Source organism: Anabrus simplex, chromosome 7 (genome assembly GCF_040414725.1).
Source record: "Anabrus simplex isolate iqAnaSimp1 chromosome 7, ASM4041472v1, whole genome shotgun sequence".
In the NCBI taxonomy this organism is placed as follows: Eukaryota; Metazoa; Arthropoda; class Insecta; order Orthoptera; family Tettigoniidae; genus Anabrus; species Anabrus simplex.
The window spans coordinates 172,346,002-172,370,112 of NC_090271.1; the positions used below are offsets into that span (position 1 = coordinate 172,346,002).

Sequence of the window (24,111 nt, forward strand, 5' to 3'; positions counted from 1 at the left end):
GTGGTTGGGCGTGCGAGGCGAAGTGAAAGTATGATAAGTTATCAATCATGATATACGGATGGTTGTCCTTGTAGGTAAATACTGTCCAGCTGGACACCCGCTGAGTGAGGACAAAATACTTTGTAAATAAACAGGAATTAGTGGAGTGTGGTCATTCATGGTTGAATATAATTGTATGTCTGTACTAATTGGGTCATCCTAAATTAAATTAGATCGATAAAATAGGAAGTGTTTTATTCGTATTAATACTTAGCAAAGAGAATGCAGTATGAACTGGCATAGTGCTTGGAAACTTCGTATATCGAAGAGCGTGCGTGAGTAGTACCGCCTTGCTTGAGATATGTATTCACCACATTGTTGAGTGCATGTGATTATATAGAAGTTACTTCATTTAGTATCTATTTTATATTGCAGTTAGAAGCACTGATATATACTGTTGAAGTCCGGCTCCATGGCTAAATTGTTAGCGTGCTGGCCTTTGCTCACAGAGGTACCGGGTTCGATTCCTGGCAGGGTCGGGAATTTTAACCATAATTTGTTAATTTTCCTGGCATGGGGACTGGGTGTATGTGTCGCTTCATCATAATTTCATCCTCATCACGACGCACAGGTCGCATACGGGTGTCAAATAAAAAGACCTGCACCTGGCGAGCCGAACATGTTCTTGGATACTCCTGGCATTAAAAGCCATAAGTCATTACATGCCTATTTCATTTCGACCTTAAATTTTTAAATGTGAAATACACGTATTAGAATTAGTTTCAGTATTGTAGGCGTTGTTGCGGGTTTTTTGGAGGGGAATCCTGAGGTAGGCCTATTTACCTTAACTACCGCAACTCCAGGTTGAATATTAAGTAGCCTTCATTCATGGCTTGTTTAGTTTAGATCGTTGTGAAAGGGGTTTGAAATTCGAAACATTTTGAGAACCGCTGCTCTAGGAAATTATTTTCCTATCTTTTGATATTTTCAGAAATGATTATATGATTTAAAATTGCTAGCTTCGGGTCACCTATCTTATTTAGATAAAGGAACATTGCCATTAAAAGATTCTGGTTGGAACAAGAATATACACTTGGCGAGATATTAGCGAGTATTTTTTACAAGGATACTTTAAATACTGATCACTAGTTGGAGCTATGTGCCCTTGAAGAGACCTGTCATTCTCAATCTAACGAACAGATAGGGTAGTTCACTTTTAGGTGATATGTGGTACATCTTACCTCTGTCGGAGTCTATCACATTTTCAGCCGTTCGGTGTCTCTCATACTCATGATCAAAATGAGTCGCCAGGTTCCTCATGTAAGTCCGGTTGTCTCCGATGTACCGGAAGTTCCCAGGACGGGCATATCTCACAGTTGCCATAGCTCAGAACTACCACCAGGATCTCTCCAGACACTGGAACGGAAAGATAAAATACATTTTCCTGTGAGATACAAAACAAACCATTATTATTATTATTATTATTATTATTATTATTATTATTATTATTATTATTATTATTATTATTATTATTATTATTATTATTATTATTCCACTGCTGTGTTTATGATATGACGGTTTTAGAAGACGTCTGAATGGCAGAATATTGTTCTTAAGGGTGGTATGTTAATTTATTTAAAATCTCTCTCTAACCAATTGCGTTGGGAATCGACCCACGTCCCTAAGCAGAGGAATGTAGAGCCTAACCAAGTAACCTTCTCAAGTATACTAATATTAATCAGAATTCGAAAAAATCAGGAGCATGGAAAGAAGAAAGTGTGGAAGAGGTGAGAAAAGAAGAGGAGGAGGAAGAAGAAGAAGATCGCATGGAAAGATGAAAGAAGAGGAAGAAACGATGGGAGATATGACACAAGAAGATTAGAGTAAGAAGAATGGAAGAGGTGAGAATATTATCTAGACATGTTTGTACACAAAGTTTGAAGTAACCAGAAGAAAGGGTTGGATGTCAATATAACTTTGTACACGTACACAATACCGGCGGGCATGTACTGTAAATGACTAGAGTTGTAATTCTCTGCGACAGGTAGAATGGCCACCAGAGTGCATTACTGTTGTTCGTGTTTAGTGTTTTTACCAGGCCTGATAGGGTATAAAGGGGCGTGGACAGCGTCAGATGTTGAGTGGTCACTGTGAAGGATACGGAGATGCCGCATACTCGTGCGAGACAGCGTTATCAGCACCTGGCAGAGTCTGAAAGGGGCTTCATTGGGGGGTCCATTTGGCCAGCTGCTCGAATCGTGCAATATCCAGATTTGTGGGGCATACAGATGTGACAGTGGCTCTATGCCGAACTGCATGGGAACGAGACGGCAGGCATATTCGTCGTCAAGGTTCCGGTCTACCACGTCTGACCACCATAAGGGAAGATTGCCGTCTTGTGCACCAAGTACATCGTAACCCATTCACATCTGCGCCTGCCATCCGAGAGCACTCTGCAACATTTTGTGTCATCCCGCAGCAGCCGGATTTGGGATTTACCGTCCCATGCGTTCGCTGCCGTTAACACCACAAGACAAACGGCTGCGTATGGAGTGGTCCCGTGAGTGGGAACCATCGACTGCTGGTGAATGGCATCGCATTGTGTTCAGCGATGAATCTCGCTTCTGAACCACCCTGGATGACCATCGTCTGCAAGTATGGTGGCGACCTGGGAAGAAGTTGCATTCTTCCAAGGTTTTGAACAGACACAGCGGTGTTACTTCTAGCGTCATGTTATGGGGAGCCATCGGTCGTGACTTCAGGTCACGGCTCGTAGTGATTGAGAAAAATCTAATGACACAACTGTACGTCACAGACATCCTGTGTCCTCACGTGTTACCTCTCATGCGACAGTATCGTGCTGCCATTTTTCAACAAGACATTGCTCGTCCACACACGGCATGTATCTCTATGAACCGTCTGCGTGTTTTTGGGGTGCTCCTGTGGCCAGCAAGATCTCCAGATCTGTCCCTAATAGAACATGTGTGGGGCCGGCTTGGATGTCAGCTCCGTCACAGCGCCAGTATTCAGGATATCAAAGACCATTTACAACAGCTGTATGTCAGCTTGCCTTAGGAGAGGATACAACGCCATCATGACACTCTTCCCAATAGAATCAGTGCATGCATCCAGCCCAGAGGGGGTCCAACGTCATACTGATAAGTGAAGTCGTACTGCCACGTTCTTTGCAAATTTGACTCGAGTTTTAGTCACTGAAATAAAATCTCGTACCCTCTCAACACGTGAAGTTTTATTTCGCTTCCTCCTCTCCTTCTGGGAGCTTAAATTTTTTTCACCCAGTGTATTTTAGCATATTTCCGCAATACTTGTATTTATACTTCAGTGCCGTTGATATTCCCTGAAGAGGTTTAAAGCTGTAGTACTTATCTCCAGCATGCATCATAATGCAGCTGACGGTAAAAATGAAGAAGCCAGAACTAGTTTTATCTTATCAGAGTACGCAATTATGTCGATATCAATGATAAGTTGTGTCAGACTTACTACACAGCATGACGAACTCAAGTGAATGCTTGTTCATTTCTACCACTCTCCAACGAAGTTGGTACGTTCGTATCAATGCTTTCGTTGTTTGGAAATCCAATTCCAACAAATTGAAGTTCCTCTTCCTAGCCTACCTAGAAATCTTAAGAAAAGACTCTGCACAGATTACGGTGACAAGGAAGATGCAAAGGAATGAAGAATATCAACAGAGGGATGTGTGATTGGTCTGAGGTCAAAGAACAGCTAAATGAGAACAAGGTAGAGAGCACAAGTAAAGTGTGAATAAGCCATGGAAGAAAAGAATCCCGCCTGAAGTTGTTGCCACTAAATATGTGTTTATTTCTTTTCATTATACAGGAATTATTTTGAGAAGGATAAGTAGAGAGTTAGATGAAAAAGGAGAAACAAAATTTGGCTTCAGGAAAGGTAGAGGAACAAAAGACAACATAGGATTCATGAGAATGTTAGGTTAGGTTAGGTTAGGTTAGGTTAGGTTAGGTTAGGTTAGGTATCATGACAGTAGCATGGAGGTAGACTAGGAGATACATGTCAGCTTTATTGCTTGGACGAAAGTCTTTGACAGAGTAAAGTGGAATACCTTCCTGAAGATTCTTAAGGACATTGGAGTAGACTGGGAAGACAAAGTGTCCGTTGAACAACTTTATAGGATGACTGCGAAGTAAGGAACAAAATGTTTGAGAAGGAATTGAACAAATCTTATTACAAATGATATTGTTGTGTATGTTGGGTATTCGGCCCAAAGGCTCGTTAGATCCTGCACAGCTATGCTTATAGCTGTCATAGATGGCTCAGGCATCACTGAAAAGGCTTACTAGGGAAATGAGAAGTGAGGTAGTTTCCCGTTGCTTTTCTCACCAATCCAGAAGTTTCCCACATATCAGTCTGCCAAGCCCACTGAAATGCACGCATCAACTGACCCTATGAGTGATATTTTTATACCATTCATAACAGGGACTGGCTGCACAAGGAATGGCATTACTAGCATCGCTCATCCCTCAGTTACTTTCATATTGTCAAAGCCAAGGATGAAACTGTGACAGGTCAATGAAAATAACAAATTTATTCTAGCTCATACCAGAAGACATAGTGCACTGTAAACACTACATCTCGCCAGCAAGGGCATTTACAAATAATAATAATATCATATTATTTGAAAAAAATATCCTGGTTATCGATTGCCTACACAGTGAACCACCTGGGCTCTATTCAAGTCGATATATGCTTGAAGTCTTAATTTGCACAACTCAGTGGGAACTAAATTGAACTCGTGAATAACATAGCACAAATGAAATCCGTTTTGAATAGCATTATTGTATACTTTATCTCTCAAATACCCACAAAGAGAAATGTCTGATAGTGTTAGGTTGCTCATGATCTGTGGAACATAACCCTCTTTTCAATACAGGCAGAGGAGTGTGTTGAATGAGTAACTCACCTGGTGGCCGTGATTCATAAAGAGTCAAGTCTATATTGTCTGACACCGTGGTTACCCGGTTCGAGTCCCGCTGGTCGAAAACATTTTCACCGTCAGAATATTGGCCAGAAAAGTACGATAGTTGGTGGTATACAATATCAATAGATTGCGTGTCAAGTGTCTGGATTCAATTCTAAACCTCTCCGCAGTCTTCATATGGAGTGAGGCTATATGGCACTGTTGCTGGTGATTCACCTGTCGGATGGAGACGTTAAGCCTTGAGCAGACTCCTTGGTGACCTCTCCTTTCCTACTCTCATGTATTCACGTCATTCATTTAGGTTGACGTCAGGAAGAGCGCCCGGTCGTAAAATCTTACCTATTAAGATTCATCTCGTTTTATATCCGACTCCGTAGAGTAATGGGAGACGGGTTGACCCCTTCCCAATCAGACGGCCTACAAATAATGGAGTACCAAGCTCGATAGCTGTAGTCGCTTAAGTGCGACCAGTGTCCAGTATTCGGGAGGTAGTGGGTTCGAACACAACTATCGGCAGCCCTGTACATGGTTTTCCGTGGTTTCCCATTTTCACACCAGGCAAATGCAAGGGCTGTACCTTAATTAAGGCCAAGGCCATTTCCTTTCCATCCTTAGCCCTTTCCTATCACATCGTCCCCGCAAAACGTATCTGTGTTGGTGTGATGTAAAGCAACTTGTAAAAAATGGAGTGTTACATGGTCAGCGTAACAACTTTCCCCGCCGTATTCCTTGGTTTCCTTGATCGGCGCTTCATCAATGCCAAGAGATATCCAATTTTACGTAGAATCTCAAACAGCGTTTTAACCTTCCATCTCAGAACACCGAAATACATATCTCGAGAAGTCACTCAGCTACCGAACTCGCCTCCGCCACGTGTGCTACTGTGTTTGCTGTTAAACGTCACATATATCACCGTTCTCCTATTTGAATACGTTAGCAGTTAACAGCTAAAGGAACGTAACAACCGGCTGACAAATGTCACCAAGAACGGACACGGTTCGTTTCCTTCATTTAGTAGTTCTCAGAAAAGAGACATTTGGTGGCCAGCTCCCAGGCTGCCACTTGTAATAATAAGCCGGATAGGAAACGTGAACGCACTTAAAAGTTTGGCTACGCTCCAAGGTTATGAACGAAAACTTATCGCTCCTGTAATAACGTTATTTATAGTCACAGTTACTGACTAACACGCTCCAATTCATCAAATTCACTGCCACTAAAAATGTGGAATGCACTTGACAGTCTTTCTAGATTTTCCTTTCTGACTTTCGTACACAAAAATTACAAAAGCTAATGTGTGTAGGGCCTATAACTACTTCCTTAACTTTAAAACTTTTAGTGAAATACATTCCATGGAAATTATATTCCAACTCAATTTATTTTCTATTTTTAGCGACGTCGGTTACCATTCCGTTGGTCAGGGTTACATTCCCTATTGTGCTACGAATTTAGAGTACGATCCATCATTTTTAAACTCTCGAACGAGCTACACACAACGGAGGATAGGCAAGGGACCGCTCTCGGCAAACCTAGAAGGCGAATAATAATAATAATAATAATAATAATAATAATAATAATAATAATAATAATAATAATAATAATAATAATAATAATAATAGCCGGGCTGAGTGGCTCAGGCGGTTAAGGCGCTGGCCTTCTGACCCCAACTTGGCAGGTTCGATCCTGGCTCAGTCCGGTGGTATTTGAAGGTGCTCAAATACGTCAGCCTCGTATCAGTAGATTTACTGGCACGTAAAAGAACACCTGCGGGACTAAATTCCGGCACCTCGGCGTCTCCGAAAACCGTAAAAGAGTAGTTAGTGGGACGTAAAACAAATAACATTATTATTATTATTATTATTATTATTATTATTATTAATAATAATAATAACAATAATAATAATTAGGAAAATCTTAGGAGCTAGATACACCCAAGAAGGTTACAGGTTACAATCAATCAAAACAACAGAAACATTCTAACATCGAAATTGGCATTAGGAACAGACGAATAAAATTCTTCGGTCATCTTACGAGATTACCAGAAAATCGATTGACAAAAAGGATAATAGATTATGTAACCTCGCTTAAGAACTCAACACCCTGGCTTAATGAACTTCGAAAGGACCTCAAAAACGCAAACATATGTTCAACAGATATCCTAGACAGAGACATCTGTAGGCACAAAGTAAACAACCGGGAAGTTACATCAGAGCAACCACAACAAAAACAATGCAGACCAAAGTGGTCTGCAGAACGAAAACAAGCCTTCTCGGAAAGAATGGAAAACTATTGGAAGAACAAGAAGAACCCACAGAAGAAATGATTGAGTTATTTGCTTAACGTCTTCCAATTTTGGGAGAACTCGCTACTGATAACGATAATAACAATAAAGGATCCTTGGTTGAATGGTAGCGTTACAGCCTTTGGTTCAGGTGGACCTCGCATTGATTCCCTACCTCAGTTGGTATTTTAGCAACGTCTGGTTGCCGGGGACTAGGTATTTGTATTCATCTTCATACACTCACGCCATACTACCAACCACCATGGAGATATCTCTCTATATCACCCCACCGTTAGGAAGGGTATATACACATAAAACTTGGACCGAGAAAGTGGCTGCGCGCCTTGAGTCACGTAGCTATCAATGTGCATTCGGAAGATGGTGGGTTCGAACTCCATTGTCAGCAGCCCTGAAGATGCTTTTATGTGGTTTCAAATTTACATACCAGACACACCTATTCCATGGTCGCCTCATGACCTATCTGTGTCTGTGCGACGTAAAGCAAGTAGTACATCACATAAAACTTGGCTCAACACGCATGTATTGGCGACCCGAAATCACTAGGAAAAGATCAATCAATCAATCAATCAATCAATCAATCAATCAATCAATCAATCAATCAATCAATCAATCAATCAATCAATCAATCAATCAATCAATAATAATAATAATAATAATAATAATAATAATAATAATAATAATAAAAAGTTAGTTGATAACGTGGGACGAGTCATTCATGCAGTTGTAAGTTTACATTTAGGAGTCGATGAGTTCGAACATCATCGACAGAAGTCATGAATATGGTTTTCCATGGATTGACGTTTTCACACCAGGCAAATGATTATTATGTACTTTAATTAAGACCACGGTCTGAGTGTCTCAGATGGTTGATGCGCAGGTCTTCTGACCCCAACTTGGCAGCTTCGATCCTGGCGCAGTCCGGCGGTGGTATTTGAAGATGCCCAATCAAATACGTTAGCCTCGTGTTCGTAGATTTACTGGTACGTAAAAGAACTTCTAGTAGTTAGTGGGATGTAAAGCCAATAACATTAATTAATATTAAGACCACGGCCACTATTCTTCCAGTCCTATTCCTTTCCCATCCTCTGGTCGTATAACTTCATGAGGTAGCGTCACAACTATTATTATTATTATTATTATTATTATTATTATTATTATTATTATTATTATTATTATTATAATTATTTATGTCTCAATAACTATTTTTGACGGTTTTACAAAAAGCTGAGGTGCCGAAATTTTGCCCCACAGGAGTTCTTTTCCGAGCCAGTAAATCTACCAACACTAAACTGACGTATTTAAGCATCTTGGGGTCAGAAGGTCACCACCTCAACTGTTTGAACCACTCAGCTCGGCTATTATTATTATTATTATTATTATTATTATTATTATTATTATTATTATTATTATTATTATTATTATTATTATTACTATTACTATTCAAATAATAGCATTTATGGTTTCACGTTCCTCCAAGATGTCCAGATGCCTGAAATTTTGTCCCTCAAGAGTTCTTCCGATAAATCTACCGGCATGAGCCAGGCGTACTTGAGCACTTTCAAATACTACCGGACAGAACCGTAATCGCACTTACCATCCACTTTACCTTCTGAGCCGGTGAGCCGAGTTATTATTATTTTTATGCTCGACGATGCCGAAATATAAATACTGAATCTTAATGGGGCTCATTATAATTCAAGATACAGGTTCTCCACCAATCAGAGTTCAGATTTTCATTATGATACAGGTTCTCCACCAATCAGAGTTCAGATTTTCATTATGATACAGGTGTTTGACCAATTAGGTAAGGATAGCATCGCACCTGTGCTCAACGTACTAGCTTCGCACTTGTTTGCAAAATCAAACATGTCGGACACACATATTAACACCAATGCACCTTCTACTTGCAATATTCTACAACCGCACGGCACATTCCCGCAAATTCACTTCACCAACTGTACAATAAACAATTTTTATTTGAAATAAAGCTAGGTTATGATAGCCTTCTATCAAAGCTTTGAAAATATATGACATTGTCAAAGTCTCTGATCCACTCACGGAAATTCAATAACCCAGCGCATGCGCTCTGCCCTCTGTTCAGTAAACTCAACTGTCGAGCGATCATCTCGACAGAAATTTATGAATATTTAAAAAATAGAGTTATAATTATCGTCCAGCCTAAACGGTCGCTTTATAAACATACTCGTGTCTTAATTATTGCCATTATAGGCTTGTTGTATAATTTACTATTATAATTAATATTAACAACTTTCTTCAGGTTATCTCAGATAGTTTTGGGATCACTTGAGGCACACAGGCTGATTTTAGTTCTGGCCGGGTATTTTACGCTGGGTACCCTTCCCGACACCATGTGATATTTGACATGAAAATGTCAACCAAGGATCGGCCGGGAATCGGACCTCAGCCTTTTTGCTGGGAAGCCAGCAGCTCAGTCACTGAGCTAAACATGCCCCCATTATTATTATTATTACTATTATTATTATTCCATATGATACCCTTTTACGTAGCTATTTCTCAACTCTTTGAAATGCGCCCACAGGATGTAAGTTTCATCCTGACATGAGCATTATCAGCCACAGAAAACCACGCGCTGAAACTTTCTCTCCACAAACTTAACGATAAAATCTACGGATGCATTATGGTATCAGTGACTCGCAAATCAGTTTTCGGAACGGTCTCGAAACACGAGAAGCTCTCTTCATCATGTAGGTCTTGGTGGAGTGCTGCTTCGACGTCGACGTCAACGCTTTTTGCTCCATTGATTTTAAAAAAGATGTTTGACAAGTTTCAGCCCTAGAAGATGTTTGATGTCCTGGAAACAACGAGCATATAGACGAAAATAATCTGTGGTTTATACTCCATGTCTACTGGCATCAGCAAGACATTGTCAGAGTCGAGAATAGCACGAACACAGCAGGAACGGTGGAAATAAGGAAAGCGCGTGACAAGTAGGTATACTGTCACTGTTGATCTTCATTGTTACTCTGAGCAGCCCTCCATCACACCGAAGAAGGCATCAGCTGATCAGCAACACCTGGTGAGTGAAAGACTGCGTTGATCTCCGTCACCCGTGAATGACTGCGAGGTGCGGCTGAACGTGACCAAGACCTCATGGATGGGTGAGGATATTGCACCCGTGCATAGCTCCTGCACGCGTGCAGATCGGCTGTCATTGGCGTGCACACTTTCACAGCAGTACTACCTTCTCCTTGTAAACCGGTGTGTCCTTCTTATACATCTTTCCACGGTGCATTTTCTTACATATTTTTAAAGTAATAATCTCGGTTTTACTTCCCGTTTACGATTTCTGGAGAGGCCGAGGGGACAGAATCTTGCCCCACAGCATTTCTTTTACGTGTAGGTAAATCTATCGACTCGAGATTGACGTATTTGAGCAACTCCAAATACCATTGAATTGAACCGGAATCGAACCCGTCAACTTGGACTCAGAAGGTAGCACTCCACAGTCTGAGCCACTCGGACCAGCGCTGTGTAGGACTATTTGTAAAGAATTGCTGTATTAAAACTTTGTTACGCAAGAGCCATTTCATTTTCGCTGTTACAAGTCTCAGCAATGATAACGATAACTGAAGTGAATATTTAATTTACACGAGCGCTCTGAAGGCTACTTGTAATAAACTTTCAGAGTGTTAAGTCTTGTTCATTTCCTACTGAACATACACTACATACTTGTCGAGAAGATATTAAGTACAGAACGAAAATGGCCAACCAGACACCACTGAGAACCGAAATTATAGCCTTCCGATTTCATGTCGGATGCTCTGCGAATTGAGCTAGGAGGAATTTCCTTTCAAGGTCACAAATCCTCCAATTCCGCCGAAACTACAGACGTGAAGTTGGATATCAAATACGAACTGGCCCCTGGGCAAGCCCTCCCTCATTAGAAGTGGGGACAACTTACTATGTAATTGAACGCACTGTACGAGATGCGGTGATGTCCAGAATCTCCTACATCACCTTGTTTGCAGCAGACTAGGTAAACTGGGTAAACTGAGTCAATATTTCACTATTCAAAATACTTTCTTTGATTCTAACAAAAAAATCATTGCATCTGCTGAATTTTAGAAAAAAATACTTGACGCAAAAAGTAAGTACCTGCAAATAGGAAATAAAATGAAATGGCGTATGGCTTTTAGTGCCGGGAGTGTCCAAGGACATGTTCGGCTCGCCAGATGCAGGTCTTTTGATTTGACTCTCGTAGGCGACCTGCGCGTCGTGATGAGGATGAAATGATGATGAAGACAACACATATACACGGCCCCCGTGCCAGCGAAATTAACCAATTATGGTTAACATTCCTGACCCTGCCGGAAATCGAACCCGGGATCCCTGTGACCAAAGGCCAACACGCTAACAATTTAGCCACGGAGTCGGACTGTAAACAGAAGCGCCTGCAAGAAAGAAATGTTTTACTGAAGTTTTGTGGAATTCAAGATAGAATATTGAAGACAACAAGAAGCTGCATTTATTTTGACGTTCATGCTGCTGCGAGATATGATGAGTTCCTGGTTCAAAGAAGTTACGAGGTTCATGCAGAGTGGATTGTTCAAGATTAATAGGTCCTACAGACCAATCATATAATAAGGTGCGATTCAATTACCTTAAACCGATTTAGCAAACCTAGTAGCAAAAATTCAAAATATAGGGATAAGCCACATGCCAAATATTTTCTACTGTAGCTTCAGTGGCTGCAGAGAGAATGAGGTATTTTTTGTAAACAAATGACATTCTGAGATATTAAGCGTCAAAATTTTCAAACGATGAGCGACAGAGAAATCTTACAGTTTCAAGACTAGTGGTGTTAAAAACATGTCCTGTTTCATTATGTGGGTGCTTTAATTCCCCATTACTATACAGTTGTTTTCTTCTACTCTTTTTCTGAGGCGGGATGAGTAGCTCAGACAGGACAGCGCTGGCCTTCTGAACCCAACTTGGCAGGTTCGATCCTGGCACAGTACGGTGGTATTTGAAACTGCTCAAATACGTCAGCCTCATGTCGGTAGATTTACTGGCACGATAAATAACTCCTGCAGGACAAAATTCAGGAACTAAGGCGTCTCCGAAAACTGTAAATGTAGAGTAGTTAGTGGGATGTAAAAATAAATAACATTAACATTATCTTCTTTTGTCATTTGTTGAACTGTCACATCTGCTAGGTGTACACGAGCCTTGTCAAGTTCTTGTAGTCCTCAGAGAGTTTCTTGCCTCATCTTCATCCTAGGTAGGGTCCCAGACGCGCAGGACTCCCACTGGTGTCAAATAGAAAAACCTGCAGGAGGTCTCTTTGTTACTATGTTGTAGAGAATAATACTGACAAACAACAATTTTATATCTACGAGGTAACCGTTCCAATGACTAAAACATCACAAGTTTACATCGAATCCTGTAGAAACGTGAGAGAAAGAGCTGAGGCAATGAACAGCTGGCCGACAGTGACGTCACTCTGTGAAGTTTATAAGATATAGCACGGTCAAATAAAACAAGGCTCTCAAGAATACCCCCGCATGTAGAAAGTAACATATGATTCATCAACGGAGTATGCTCAAGAGATACGGAGTGAACCACTAGATATTGTTGGAAATTTCTTGACTCATCGCTTTTGTAACATTTGTTACCAAAAAGAGAGATCATCATTTTCTTTCTAATATTCAAAATGAATTTCTCGTCACCAGACATGGTAAGGGAAAATTGCTCAGTTTCATCAGTCTTCCAGCGAATATTATAATATTTAAAACGCAGTAAAGGAAAATACGGGCCATTCTGTGTTTAATACAGTATAAATGAATATTTTAAATTAACAAAGGTCTAACTTAAGTGCGTCAAACCTCAGACGTCAGGTCACTGATTTTCCGAGCCCAGCCTCAATCCCAGTTTCATTCTGACGCCAGCCCAGTGTCGGTAAATTTACCGGCATGCGAGGAAACCTCTGCGGGAGAAGCTGGAAATTCGGCTTCTCTGAAAACCGTTTAGAATTTCGTTTCATGTACTTCCTGAAATAATTAAACCTACCTCGCAAGGCGCAAAGTCTATACGGTCTGACACAGTGGATAGCCGGTTCGAATCCTGTTGGTCGAAAATATTTTCACCATCAGAATTTTGGCCGGCAGGGTAGGAGAGGTGGTGGTATACAATTTCTCATCACCTGATTGCGTGCCAAAAGCCGTGGTTCTATTCCAAATCTCTCCGCAGTGCCCCATATGGAGAAAGGGCATACGACGCTGTTGATGATGATTCGTTCGTCGAAGGGGGACATTAAGCCTTGACCAGACCCCATGGTGCTATTCAACAGGAGTAAGTCACGTGCCGCAAACGGTTTTCACCCTCTCCCTTCCTATTATCATATAATATATCACGTCATTCTTTTCAAGTTATTAACTCCTCTCATGAAGCCTCCGTGGCTCAGATGGCAGCGCGTCGGCCACTTACCGCTGGGTTCCGTGGTTCAAATCCCGGTCACTCAGTGTGAGGTTTGTGCTGGACAAAGCGGAGGCGGGACAGGTTTTTCTCCGGGTACTCCAATTTTCCCTGCCATATTTCATTCCAGCAACACTCCCCACTATCATTTCATTTCAACTGCCAGTCATTAACCATTGCCCACAGAGTGCGACAGACTTCAGCAGCCGGCATAATTCCTAGCCTCCCCGCAAGATAGGGGCTTCATTCATTCCATTCCTGAGTCGGTCATTGACTGGAAAACAGGTTGTAGGTTTTAATTCATTCGTAACTCTTCTAATGAGGTTGATGTCAGGAAGGGCATCCGGTCGTAAAATCTCGCTATGAAGAATCATTTCATTTTATACCCGACACGGTAGAGAAACTGGCCAAGGATTGGACATATTCGTCCTGAAATAATTCAGTTATAAATCAAAGCAAAGGAGATAGTTTACTTGTATTCAAACACAACAGGAGGGTTACGAAATTACACACTTGAAATCGATCCTTCATTCTTGTTTGCAGTTTAATCACCTAAATACACACATATTGTATAGGACCTATAGGGTTTTATCGACCCTGGAATCATACATGAAAACATCTTCAAGACTGCTGACGGTGAGGTTCAAACCCACCCTCTCCAGAATTTCATTACGACCATTCAAATGTATCATCGAAAAGTATGCTATTATCTTCAATCATCCCCAGAAATTAAAAAATAATGGATATTTTAGGATATATGGGGTGTGGCATAACTCTAGGGCTGGCGTATTCGAAAGAGCCGGGATCGAACCCCCAAACTTGGGCTCAGAAAACCAGCCCACTAACATCTGAGCTTCTCATCCAGGTACAGGAAAATATGTCGATAATTTTTCCACAAGCTTTGCAAAAAATATAAAATAATTTGTATATGACGAACGCTAAAGAAAACTGAAAGAAAATCGAAAACAGGCTAAATGTTTTTTATTTCATCAGGTTTATATAATAGGCAAATACCTTATAAATCAACAATCTATCCAGTTTTAGGCGGGAAATACACAGTTTTATGAGAGTATTTTTACAGCATCGAACCCTGAAACTAAATCCCATGGCATAACAGCCCCGAAGGACCATGGCCTATCAAGTGACCGCTGCTCAACCCGAAGGCCTGCAGATAACAAGGTGTCGTCTGGTCGGCACGAAGAATCCTCTCGGCCGTTATTTTTGACTTTCCAGACCGGGGTCGCAATCAGACTGTCAGATAGCTCCTCAATAGTAATAACATAGGCAGAGAGGGCCTCGAACTAGCATTCAGATGCTCTGTCCTACCCGGGAATCAAACCCGGGGTTTCCGGGTAATAATATATAGCAACAAAGCGACATAAAAATGTAAAAACAATGCTGCATTTATAATCGCTTTTCTTTAGAGGAACTTCCAATAATCTCAAGTGTCATCTACCAAGGCATTAAGTTCCAACGTTATTGTTTTATTAATATTGGATAACTATTTACAAACCAAGAAAGTGGCTGCGCGATTTGGGCCATTTGGGAGATAGGGGGTTCAAACCCCACTGTCGGCAGTGCTGAATATGGTTTCCTGTGGTTTCTCCTTTTAATACCAGGCAGTTGCTGCAGCTGTACCTTAATTAAGACCATGGTCACTTCCTTCCCGCACCTAGCTCTTCCTTTCCCATCGTCGCCGTAAGGCTTATCTGTGTCAGTGCGACGTACAGCAAATTGTAAAAAAAAACAGAACCCTACATTGTGGTTTATTATTACTACTATTACAGATTTATTCTAATGGACAATTATTATTTACGTCAGGCTCTTTAGCTGAACGGTCAGGAGACCTGGGTTCGATTCCCGATCATGCAGGGGATTATAACTACGTATATTTAATTCCTCTGGCTCGGGGACTACAGGTTTGTGATTATCGTAATGTTCTTCTCTCCATTTACACACAAGACACCACCCTTCCAATCACCACAAAACGCGTAATAGTGAACACTAGGGCTGGCATCAGGAAGGGCACCCTGGCGCAAAACACACCAAGTGTCGATCCCAATAAGTTGGGAAAAAGACCAGGAAGAAAACAATTATTATTTGCCCTAATAGTGTTTGAAAAGCACAAATAGATAAACGAACCATGTAATATACATAGTGTTTTACTTGACCAGAAAAACATATTCTATGTATGTACGTGCATCACTTAGCCCCGTTTCCTGATACGGGATCGGGAATGAGGTGAAATGAAATTGAATCGGCGGGAGCTAAAAGGCATTAAGTCATTTTTCACTACTTTTAGGAGAGAGAAAAATTGCATTACTCGAACAGAGCATAAAGAAAACAATGTATTAATGGTATATATTGTGAAGAAACTACTCAGGTTATACTTGTGTTATTGGAAGGTCAGTTTTAATTTAATGAGCAATTTTTAAAATCACTTTTCATATAGTCTCCTAATACCTTTCAGCTCTGAGGCCAGTTTAATATAAAACAAAGCCAATCGCGCTACACTTACAAGGAAGTTTACTCAATTATAATTGTCGCTGATTTTTAGACCAGTTTATTTATGTTTCAGAACATCAGATACGAAATTTGGTGCAATTTGACGTGCTCTGGACCGCTGGAAGTGAAAGGAGGGAGAGGGTAGTATTGCTAGTGGCTTTACGTCGCACCGACGCAGATAGGTCTTATGGCGACGATAGGATAGGAAAGACCTAAGAGTTGGAAGGAAGGGGCCGTAGCCCTAGGGGAGTATGGAGCGCAAAGAAAGGAGTAGGCGCGAAAACGGCCTGATAGTTAGGTATATGTATGTTTAGTCCTCAGCCCGAAGGCTGGTTGGATCCTCAACAGCTCCGCCATCAGCTGTCATAGATGGCCTAGGCATCATTGAAGAGGCGTACTAGGGAAATGAGTGAGGTAGTTTCCCGTTGCTTTCCTCACTGGGCCAGAAGTTCTTATTATATATCAGTCTCCCAAGCCCACTGAAGTGCATGCACTAACTGATCCTATAAGCAATATTTTCACACCATTCATAGCAGGGACTGGCTGCAGGCTAGTTAAGTATTAGAGGTGAATGTGACATGTTGTATGTTTAGGCTGTTACAAAATGAAACCAGCTGCGGTCGTTAAATTGTTAGTGTATTTTTTCGGTATTTCGGAGGAAGATCCAATTAGGGTAGATCGCATAGTTTTCGAACAGATTAGAAGACAGCTACTTGATGAATACGTTCCTGTTGAAGAGGAAAGAACTCTTACGGTAGATGAAGAAGTCACCGATGAAGATGACACTGAATGCGATTTTGGGGATGATCTGGTGTACAGCTAGAACATGAGACGACTTCAGAAAACGGTCCAGCATGATGGGGCAGTGACGGGAACAGTCGTTCCTCGTATTATCCATCACCATCAAAGAAGAATAGGATAAAAAATCCTGAAGGTTCCTGAACGTTGCCTTTTCACTGCTCTTCTCCCAACTTTCCCTACCATGGCGAGCGCACGTCTTTATAAATGAGACCAAGCTTCTGCTATTTTGTCTAAAAAAGTTACAAATATGATCGAAACATTTGCTTGGCAATAATCACTGTCATTTGTTAATCAAAAGCAGAATATGACATTATCGTTGTGCTGAAAAAGACACTAGCTTAGAGCTTTGGCGGGTAAGGTTCTGTCATTGAAGTTTCGATGTGCGAGTAATATCGAAGGATCCTCGCTCTCGATAACATATGTGCTGCGGGTCAGTATTTCCCAGAGAATATTATCACATAGCGGTTTTCGCAGGCGCAACGACGATGAAAATGAAATGGCGTAGGGCTTTTAGTGCCGAGAGTGTCCCAGCCCCTGTGTCAGCGAAATTAGCCAATGATGGTTAAAATTCCCTACCCTGCCGGGAATCGAACCCGGGACCCCTGTGACCAAAGGCAGCGTGCTAATCATTTAGCCATCGAGCCAGACGCAACGACAAGATATGTGTTCTCTTTTCGAATAGAACTTAATACGAGCGAAAAATTTATTTCGGCAGTTATCATTGTCACGTGTTCGTTCATCAGCAAGAAATGTCAGATCTAATCGTCAATAAAAAATATATGGTTATATGCTTATCTGGCAATGCGCATCTGAAGAAATAAAATAAACACGCGCTTTTCTATAATATTGCCAAGTATATAAAAAGAACAATGCCGCTACAGCCCGAAGGCCTGCAGAATACGAGGTGGCGCATGGTCAGGCTGACTGGCTGATGAATGCCCTCGATCATGATTCTTAGCTTTCTATACTGGGGCTGCAATCTCACTGTGAAGTATAGTATTTCCTCAGTTGTTCCCTCACAAGCTGTGTAGAACTCGAATCAACCCTCAGATCTAGGTAAAACTTCCAGACTTGGCTGCGAATCGAACCTGGAGCCACGGAGTAAGAGACAGACTCACTACTTATAGATCGCAGAGCCGGTGTGAAATATACATAATTATATGAAAAATATAAACCTAGTTCTGATATGCCATCGTTCCTATTGTACCAGTTATGTGTAACAGGGCAAGTGTCTGACTTTCAGTAGACGATCCCCTGCGAAGGTTGTGTCTGCTAGGGTTACAGGTGGAAATATAGAATTATTATTTTTATCCTCGACTTCGCCTTTGCTAATGCCACGGCCACTAACCCTTTCCTGTCCCATCAACGCCAAAAACTTATATTTATTTGTGTGATGTTAAACTCAAAGAATATCCGAAGTATGAAAAATATATCTGTTATTTATCAAGGATATTATTTTTTATTTCATGAGATTAGGAACATATCTGTGACTGCCTATCCGAGGCAGTAAAGGAGTTCTAGGTTTATCTGGGAGGTTATGGGTTCAGTTCCCGGTGAGTAAGCCACGAATTTAGACACCCGTCTCATAAGGGTTACATATCTCGAAGATGCACTCAGCATACACCAAAAATTAGTAACAAGTCACTTCCTGTGGGCGAAGGTGGCCAGGCACAGAACTAACCACTCTATCCCATTTTAGTGCCGAGGTTACAGATGATGGAAGTCCTTATTCTCCACCCCTCCAAGTGTCTTTGGCGGTTTGTGCGGAGATGCCTTTGGTTTTTCGTTGATGAGGTTATCAGTGCAAGTACGTGCTTCAAGACGAACAAAACGTGGATCAGCTGGACAGTGACACCCTTCTGTTCTATTCTGGGGAGATCGTTACGTCACAGTTTATGTTAGAGTCATTGCTGCATGTTCAGCATCAACTCAGTGAACAGGAAGACTCAGCAGTTTGCACTCGGCGTGCATGTTAGACGTGACGTAAGCGATGGCATCTTACTCAGAAACTTGCTACGCCAGCCTCCACAATGTGCACTATATAACAGGTATCGAGTTTCCCATAACCCACTTTCCTTTGTGAGGAATATCAATGAAGGCGAAATACTAACATCAACCCTAAGAGAACAAATATCTACTTATTTACGACCCCAGAATATTCATTCCTTCATTCATTTATCCACAGTATTGTTAATATTATAGTATTTAACCTTTCTGACAACAAAAATAAGTGTCTAGTGAAAGGACTTCACGTGAACATAATAATGCTTCCTAGACCAATGATTAAGATTAGACATTATTTAAGATATTAACATGGTTTACTAAATAAATAGTGTGTTATATACGTATAATTTCGCACTCCTCATTCATTTCCTCATTCAAGAGTTGATTAATTTCTAATCTTCCAACAACGTATTCGTGTGCTCACGTATTTACTTTCACTCTATCACTCCACGTTCACTCATTATCTCATACACTCGCATGTATGCAGCAATTCCTCCACATAATGCTTCATATATATACAATTGAAATTTTGGAAGAGACAATGTCTTGGCATTCCCTGACAGCGAGTCCCATAGGTTTGCGGAGTGCCAATTAAATCCCCTCTGGAAGGCACAGGTAGGCCTACGGGCAAAAGGTGGTAAAAGGATATTTAAAGATTTTTTTACAATTGGCTTTACGTCGCACCGACACAGATAGGTCCTACGGCGACGATGGGACAGGATAGGGCTAGGAATATGAAGGACGCGGCCATGGCCTTAATTAAGGTGCATCCTGAGCATTTGCCTGATGTAAAAATGGGAACCCACGGAAAGCCATCTTGGGGCTGCCAACAGTGGGGTTCGAACCCACTATATCCCGAATGCACGCTCACAGCTGCGCGCCCCTAAACGCACGACCAACTCGCTCGGAGGTAGAAGAGGACAATTCCACCTCTCTCTAGGCTAAACGGCATGCAAGTGATAAGCAGTGGAACGAAGAGAAGAGAGAAGAGATGGATTTCCGGAAAAGGATCAGCTCAGTTTGTTTGAATATTGTCTCAGCGCGAACCATACACATTGATCCACACGGTAGCAACTCATTAACCTTCAAACTATAAGCTGTAAGACCAACTCCAGTTATCAAGCTGGGTCACACTTGACCCCTAAAAGAAATTAGAAAGAACAATGTAACGAAATACTTCAAGAAAATTATAAATTCAGTGTATTTTGAAAATATAGCATATTTAATTAATGATTTCAAAAACAATACAGGTCCAGTTTTATCCAAACAGATTTGTCCTTCTCTATTAAATTTGTTCATATTTTCTTCTTCTTCTTTTTTAATCCGTTTACCCTCCAGGGTCGGTTTTTCTCTCGGACTCAGCGAGGGATTCCACCTCTACCGCCTAAAGGGCAGTATCCTGGAGCTTCAGACTCTGGGTCGGATGATACAGCTGCGGAGGATGACCAGTACCTCGCCCAGGCAGCCTCATCTGCTATGCTGAACAGAGGCCTTGCGGGGGGATGGGAAGATTGGAAGGATTAGACAAGGAAGAGGGAAGGAAATGGCTGTGGCCTTAAGTTAGGTACCATCCCAGCATTTGTCTGGAGGAGAAGTGGGGAAACCACGGAAAATCACTTCCAGGATGGCTGACGTGGTAATCGAACCCACCTGTACTCATTTGACCTCCAGAGGCTGAGTGGACCCCGTTCCAACTCTCGTACCACTTTTCAAATTGAAGAAGAAGAAGAAGAAGAATTTTTGAAAATACAGCATATTTAATCAATGACTTCAAAGACAATACAGGTCCAGTTTTATCCAAACAGAAATGTCCTTCTCTATTAAATTTGTTCATATTTTGGGGCTTCAAATATATACATATACTCGAATTTTCTGCAATGTTTGTATGAGCTTCACCTCTGAGCCTGGGAGGCACTCCAACAATATTATGATATGTTCGACACTTAGATATTTAGACCAAGAATTCCATTTGTGTTTGTATAATTTTTTTCACCAATCTACATGTCACCACAGCCTGCTGCTATTTTGTTGATAGTTGCAGTATTTTTTTCATCTATCTCTTGGCACATGCCATGGAAAAATAAGCTTCCACCGAAATCGCGGTGTTATTTACGGCTGTGCGCCGTCCCACATCCGATGCAACAAAAATATTCGCGTGTTTATACCCAGTGCTGCTATGTTGGAGAAGACAACGTATGTAATGCGGTACAGTATCATGGCTCCTAACCGCATCTGACTGGGACTAGTTCGAAGTTGTGAGACAAATAAATCCTGAACTTCGATGTCGAAAATGGTCACACAGAATCCCAAAATTCCGCGTCTTCTAAAGGATTGTGTCATTACGGAACCTCAAGGGTTCTTTATTATTTGTAAAATATGGGATTATTAGGCCAATCGACCGTGATGTAATAGTAATTAATGTAATATGCTTTACGTTAGCCCTGGCGAAAATGTAATCGTGCACCGAATCCTGTTCACCTCTGTTGTGTAGTGGTTAGCGTGATTAGCGGCCACCCCAAGAGTCCCGGGTTCGATTCCAGACTCTACCACGAAATTTGAAAAGTGGTACGAGGGCTGGAACGGGGTCCACTCAGCCTCGGGAGGTCAACTGAGTAGAGGTGGGTTCGATTCCCCCCACAGCCATCCTGGAAGTGGTTTTCCGTAGTTTACCACTTCTCCTTCAGGCAAATGCTGGGATGATACCTAACTTAAGGCCACGGCCACTTCCTTCCCTCTAATCTTCCCATTCTCCCACAAGGCCCCTGTTCAGCATAGCAGTTGAGGCTGCCTGGGCGAGGTACTGGTACTCCTCGCCAGTTGTATCTGCCAACCCGATGTCTGACACTTCAGGACACCGTCCTTGAGGCGGTAGAGGTGGGATTCCTTTCTCAGTCCGTGGGAAAAACGAACCCTGGAGGGTAAAGAGTTTAAGAAAGATGAACCGAGTCATGCGTACCTAGGTAATGCAAAGTGCTTGGCCAGTATTCAATATTTTAAACATATTCTGTATTTAATTAATAATAATAATAATAATAATAATAATAATAATAATAATAATATTTCTTTCTTCCTTAATAGGTTTACCCTCCAGGGTAGGTTTTCCCCTTTGACTCAGCGAGGGATCCCACCTCTACCGCTTCAAGTGCAGTGTCCTGGAGCGTGAGACTTTGGGACAGGTATACAACTGGGGAGGAGAACCAGTAATAATAAGGCGTAGGGATGTGGCGACCCCATCGCCCAGTGGGTAACCACTGCAATTAGCCACCCGAGTATTGGCGGGAAAACCATACCTATTTAAGGTAGGAGGAAATGCCTGCCTTTCGCCAGAAAACATCATGAGGCCCTCTAAGGCTAACAACCTTAGTTGTACAATGTTGGACTATGTGTAACCCCTAAAATGAGCATTAATATCATGGAACAAGCTTCTTGTGAATTAAATTACCCTGAAGACAAAATCAGGCTTTCAGATTCCAGGGTGCCTAAGATTTTGAAGCTCGTGGGTGAATCGGAGCACCACAAGAACATTGCTAAATTCAAGAATAAGAGAAAATACTATTTTGGAACATTCAACATCAATTCCCTTATTCAGGTTGGAAAATTGAAACAGTTAAGAGCGGCGCTACATAGACTCGACATCTCAGTACTGGCCCTCCAGAAAACGCGGTACATGGATGAAGAACCCTTTGAATCAGATGGGTTCAGAATCTTCAAAGAAAAGGCCGGAAAAAAGATCGCGAAAAACGTCCCGAAACTGGGAACAGCCTTTGTAGTAAACAAGAAGTTTCCAAAAACTATAGTCGACTTCTAGAGTGTAAACTCAAGACTATCGCTCATGACGGTAAAATCAGCGAATAAGAAATACACGCTGATAAACGCTCATGCACCAATAAATGAGGACAATAAAAAGAACCCCGGTATGGTTGAAGAGTTCTGGGACAGACTGGGGGATGAAATACTAAGATCCCAAAAAATAACATCAAAATTCTCCTGGGGGATTTAAATGTGCAAGTGGGGCGGAAAAGGAAGTACATTGAAATAGTTGGACAATACCCGGCACACAACAGGACGAATAGAAACGGAGAAAGACTGATCAATTTATGCAACATGAGTAGCTTAAAACTCATGTCTACCCATTTCAAAGCACGCCCCAACAAAAAGAAAACGTGGGTATCACCAAACCCCTTGCTAGGCGAATTTCAACTGGACCATGTAGCGGTATCCAAGAACAATTACAAGGAAATTCATAACGTCAAAGTTAGAAAATCGGTTAATGTAAAATCAGAGAATTACTTATCACATATTAGGATGAATTTCATACCCGCGCGAAAAACACATAACTGTGGCAATAGAGTGCCAAAAATTGACCGTGAATTACTCATCCAAGGAAAGAGGGAAGAATACAGGAAAAAGCTACAGGTGCCAAAAAATTGGAATGAAGTGGCAAAAAATCTACAGGAGCCAGCAGTTGAATTTAGCATCTACGAAACGTCGAAGCAAGCATGCATGGTGGAATGCAGAATGCTAAAATGCAATCAAAGAAAGATTTGAGACATGGAAGTCATGGAACGAGAATAAGACTGTGACAAATTTGGAAAAATCACGAGAAATAAGGAAACAAATACACCAAACACTGAGAAGAGTCAGAAGAGAACACCTTCGGGCAGAAGTCACAGAAATGGATGAGAACTTCAAGAAAAACAATACCAGATTATTCCATAGGGCCTTTAAAAGTAGAATCAAAGGCTATAGAGCACCGAGCCTGCATTTCAAGAAAACAGATGGAACTCTTGCCCTGAAAAATAAAGATAACTGTGAGATCCTTGCAAAGTACTTTGGAAACCTCGTTAACTGTGAAACGCCATGGGAAAAATTGGAGATTGAGAAGGACACAATCCAGAATCCAGATTCTGAACCATCAGACGAGGAAGAGTACGGGAAATAATAAACTCTCTAAGGAACAACAAAGCACCTGGTGAAGATGGAGTAATAGCAGAGCTGTGGAAGATAGCCAATGACGCCTTTATCACTAAAGCGACAGAACTGTTCCGGAATATTTGGAGAGATGAAAAAATACCAGAAGACTGGCTAGTGA

At 41.5% G+C, this 24,111-nt stretch overlaps 1 protein-coding gene across 1 annotated transcript in view; it reads right to left on the bottom strand.

Annotated features, from left to right (window-relative positions):
* Positions 1 to 24,111, bottom strand: part of LOC136877014 (hemocyte protein-glutamine gamma-glutamyltransferase) — a 112,221-nt gene that overhangs the window by 66,662 nt on the left and 21,448 nt on the right. Inside the window, exon 2 of the mRNA XM_067150806.2 lies at positions 1,221 to 1,395. Within this exon, the coding sequence (XP_067006907.2) occupies positions 1,221 to 1,362 (142 nt within the window). The 5' untranslated portion in view covers positions 1,363 to 1,395. The remainder of the gene's footprint in view (positions 1 to 1,220; positions 1,396 to 24,111) is intronic.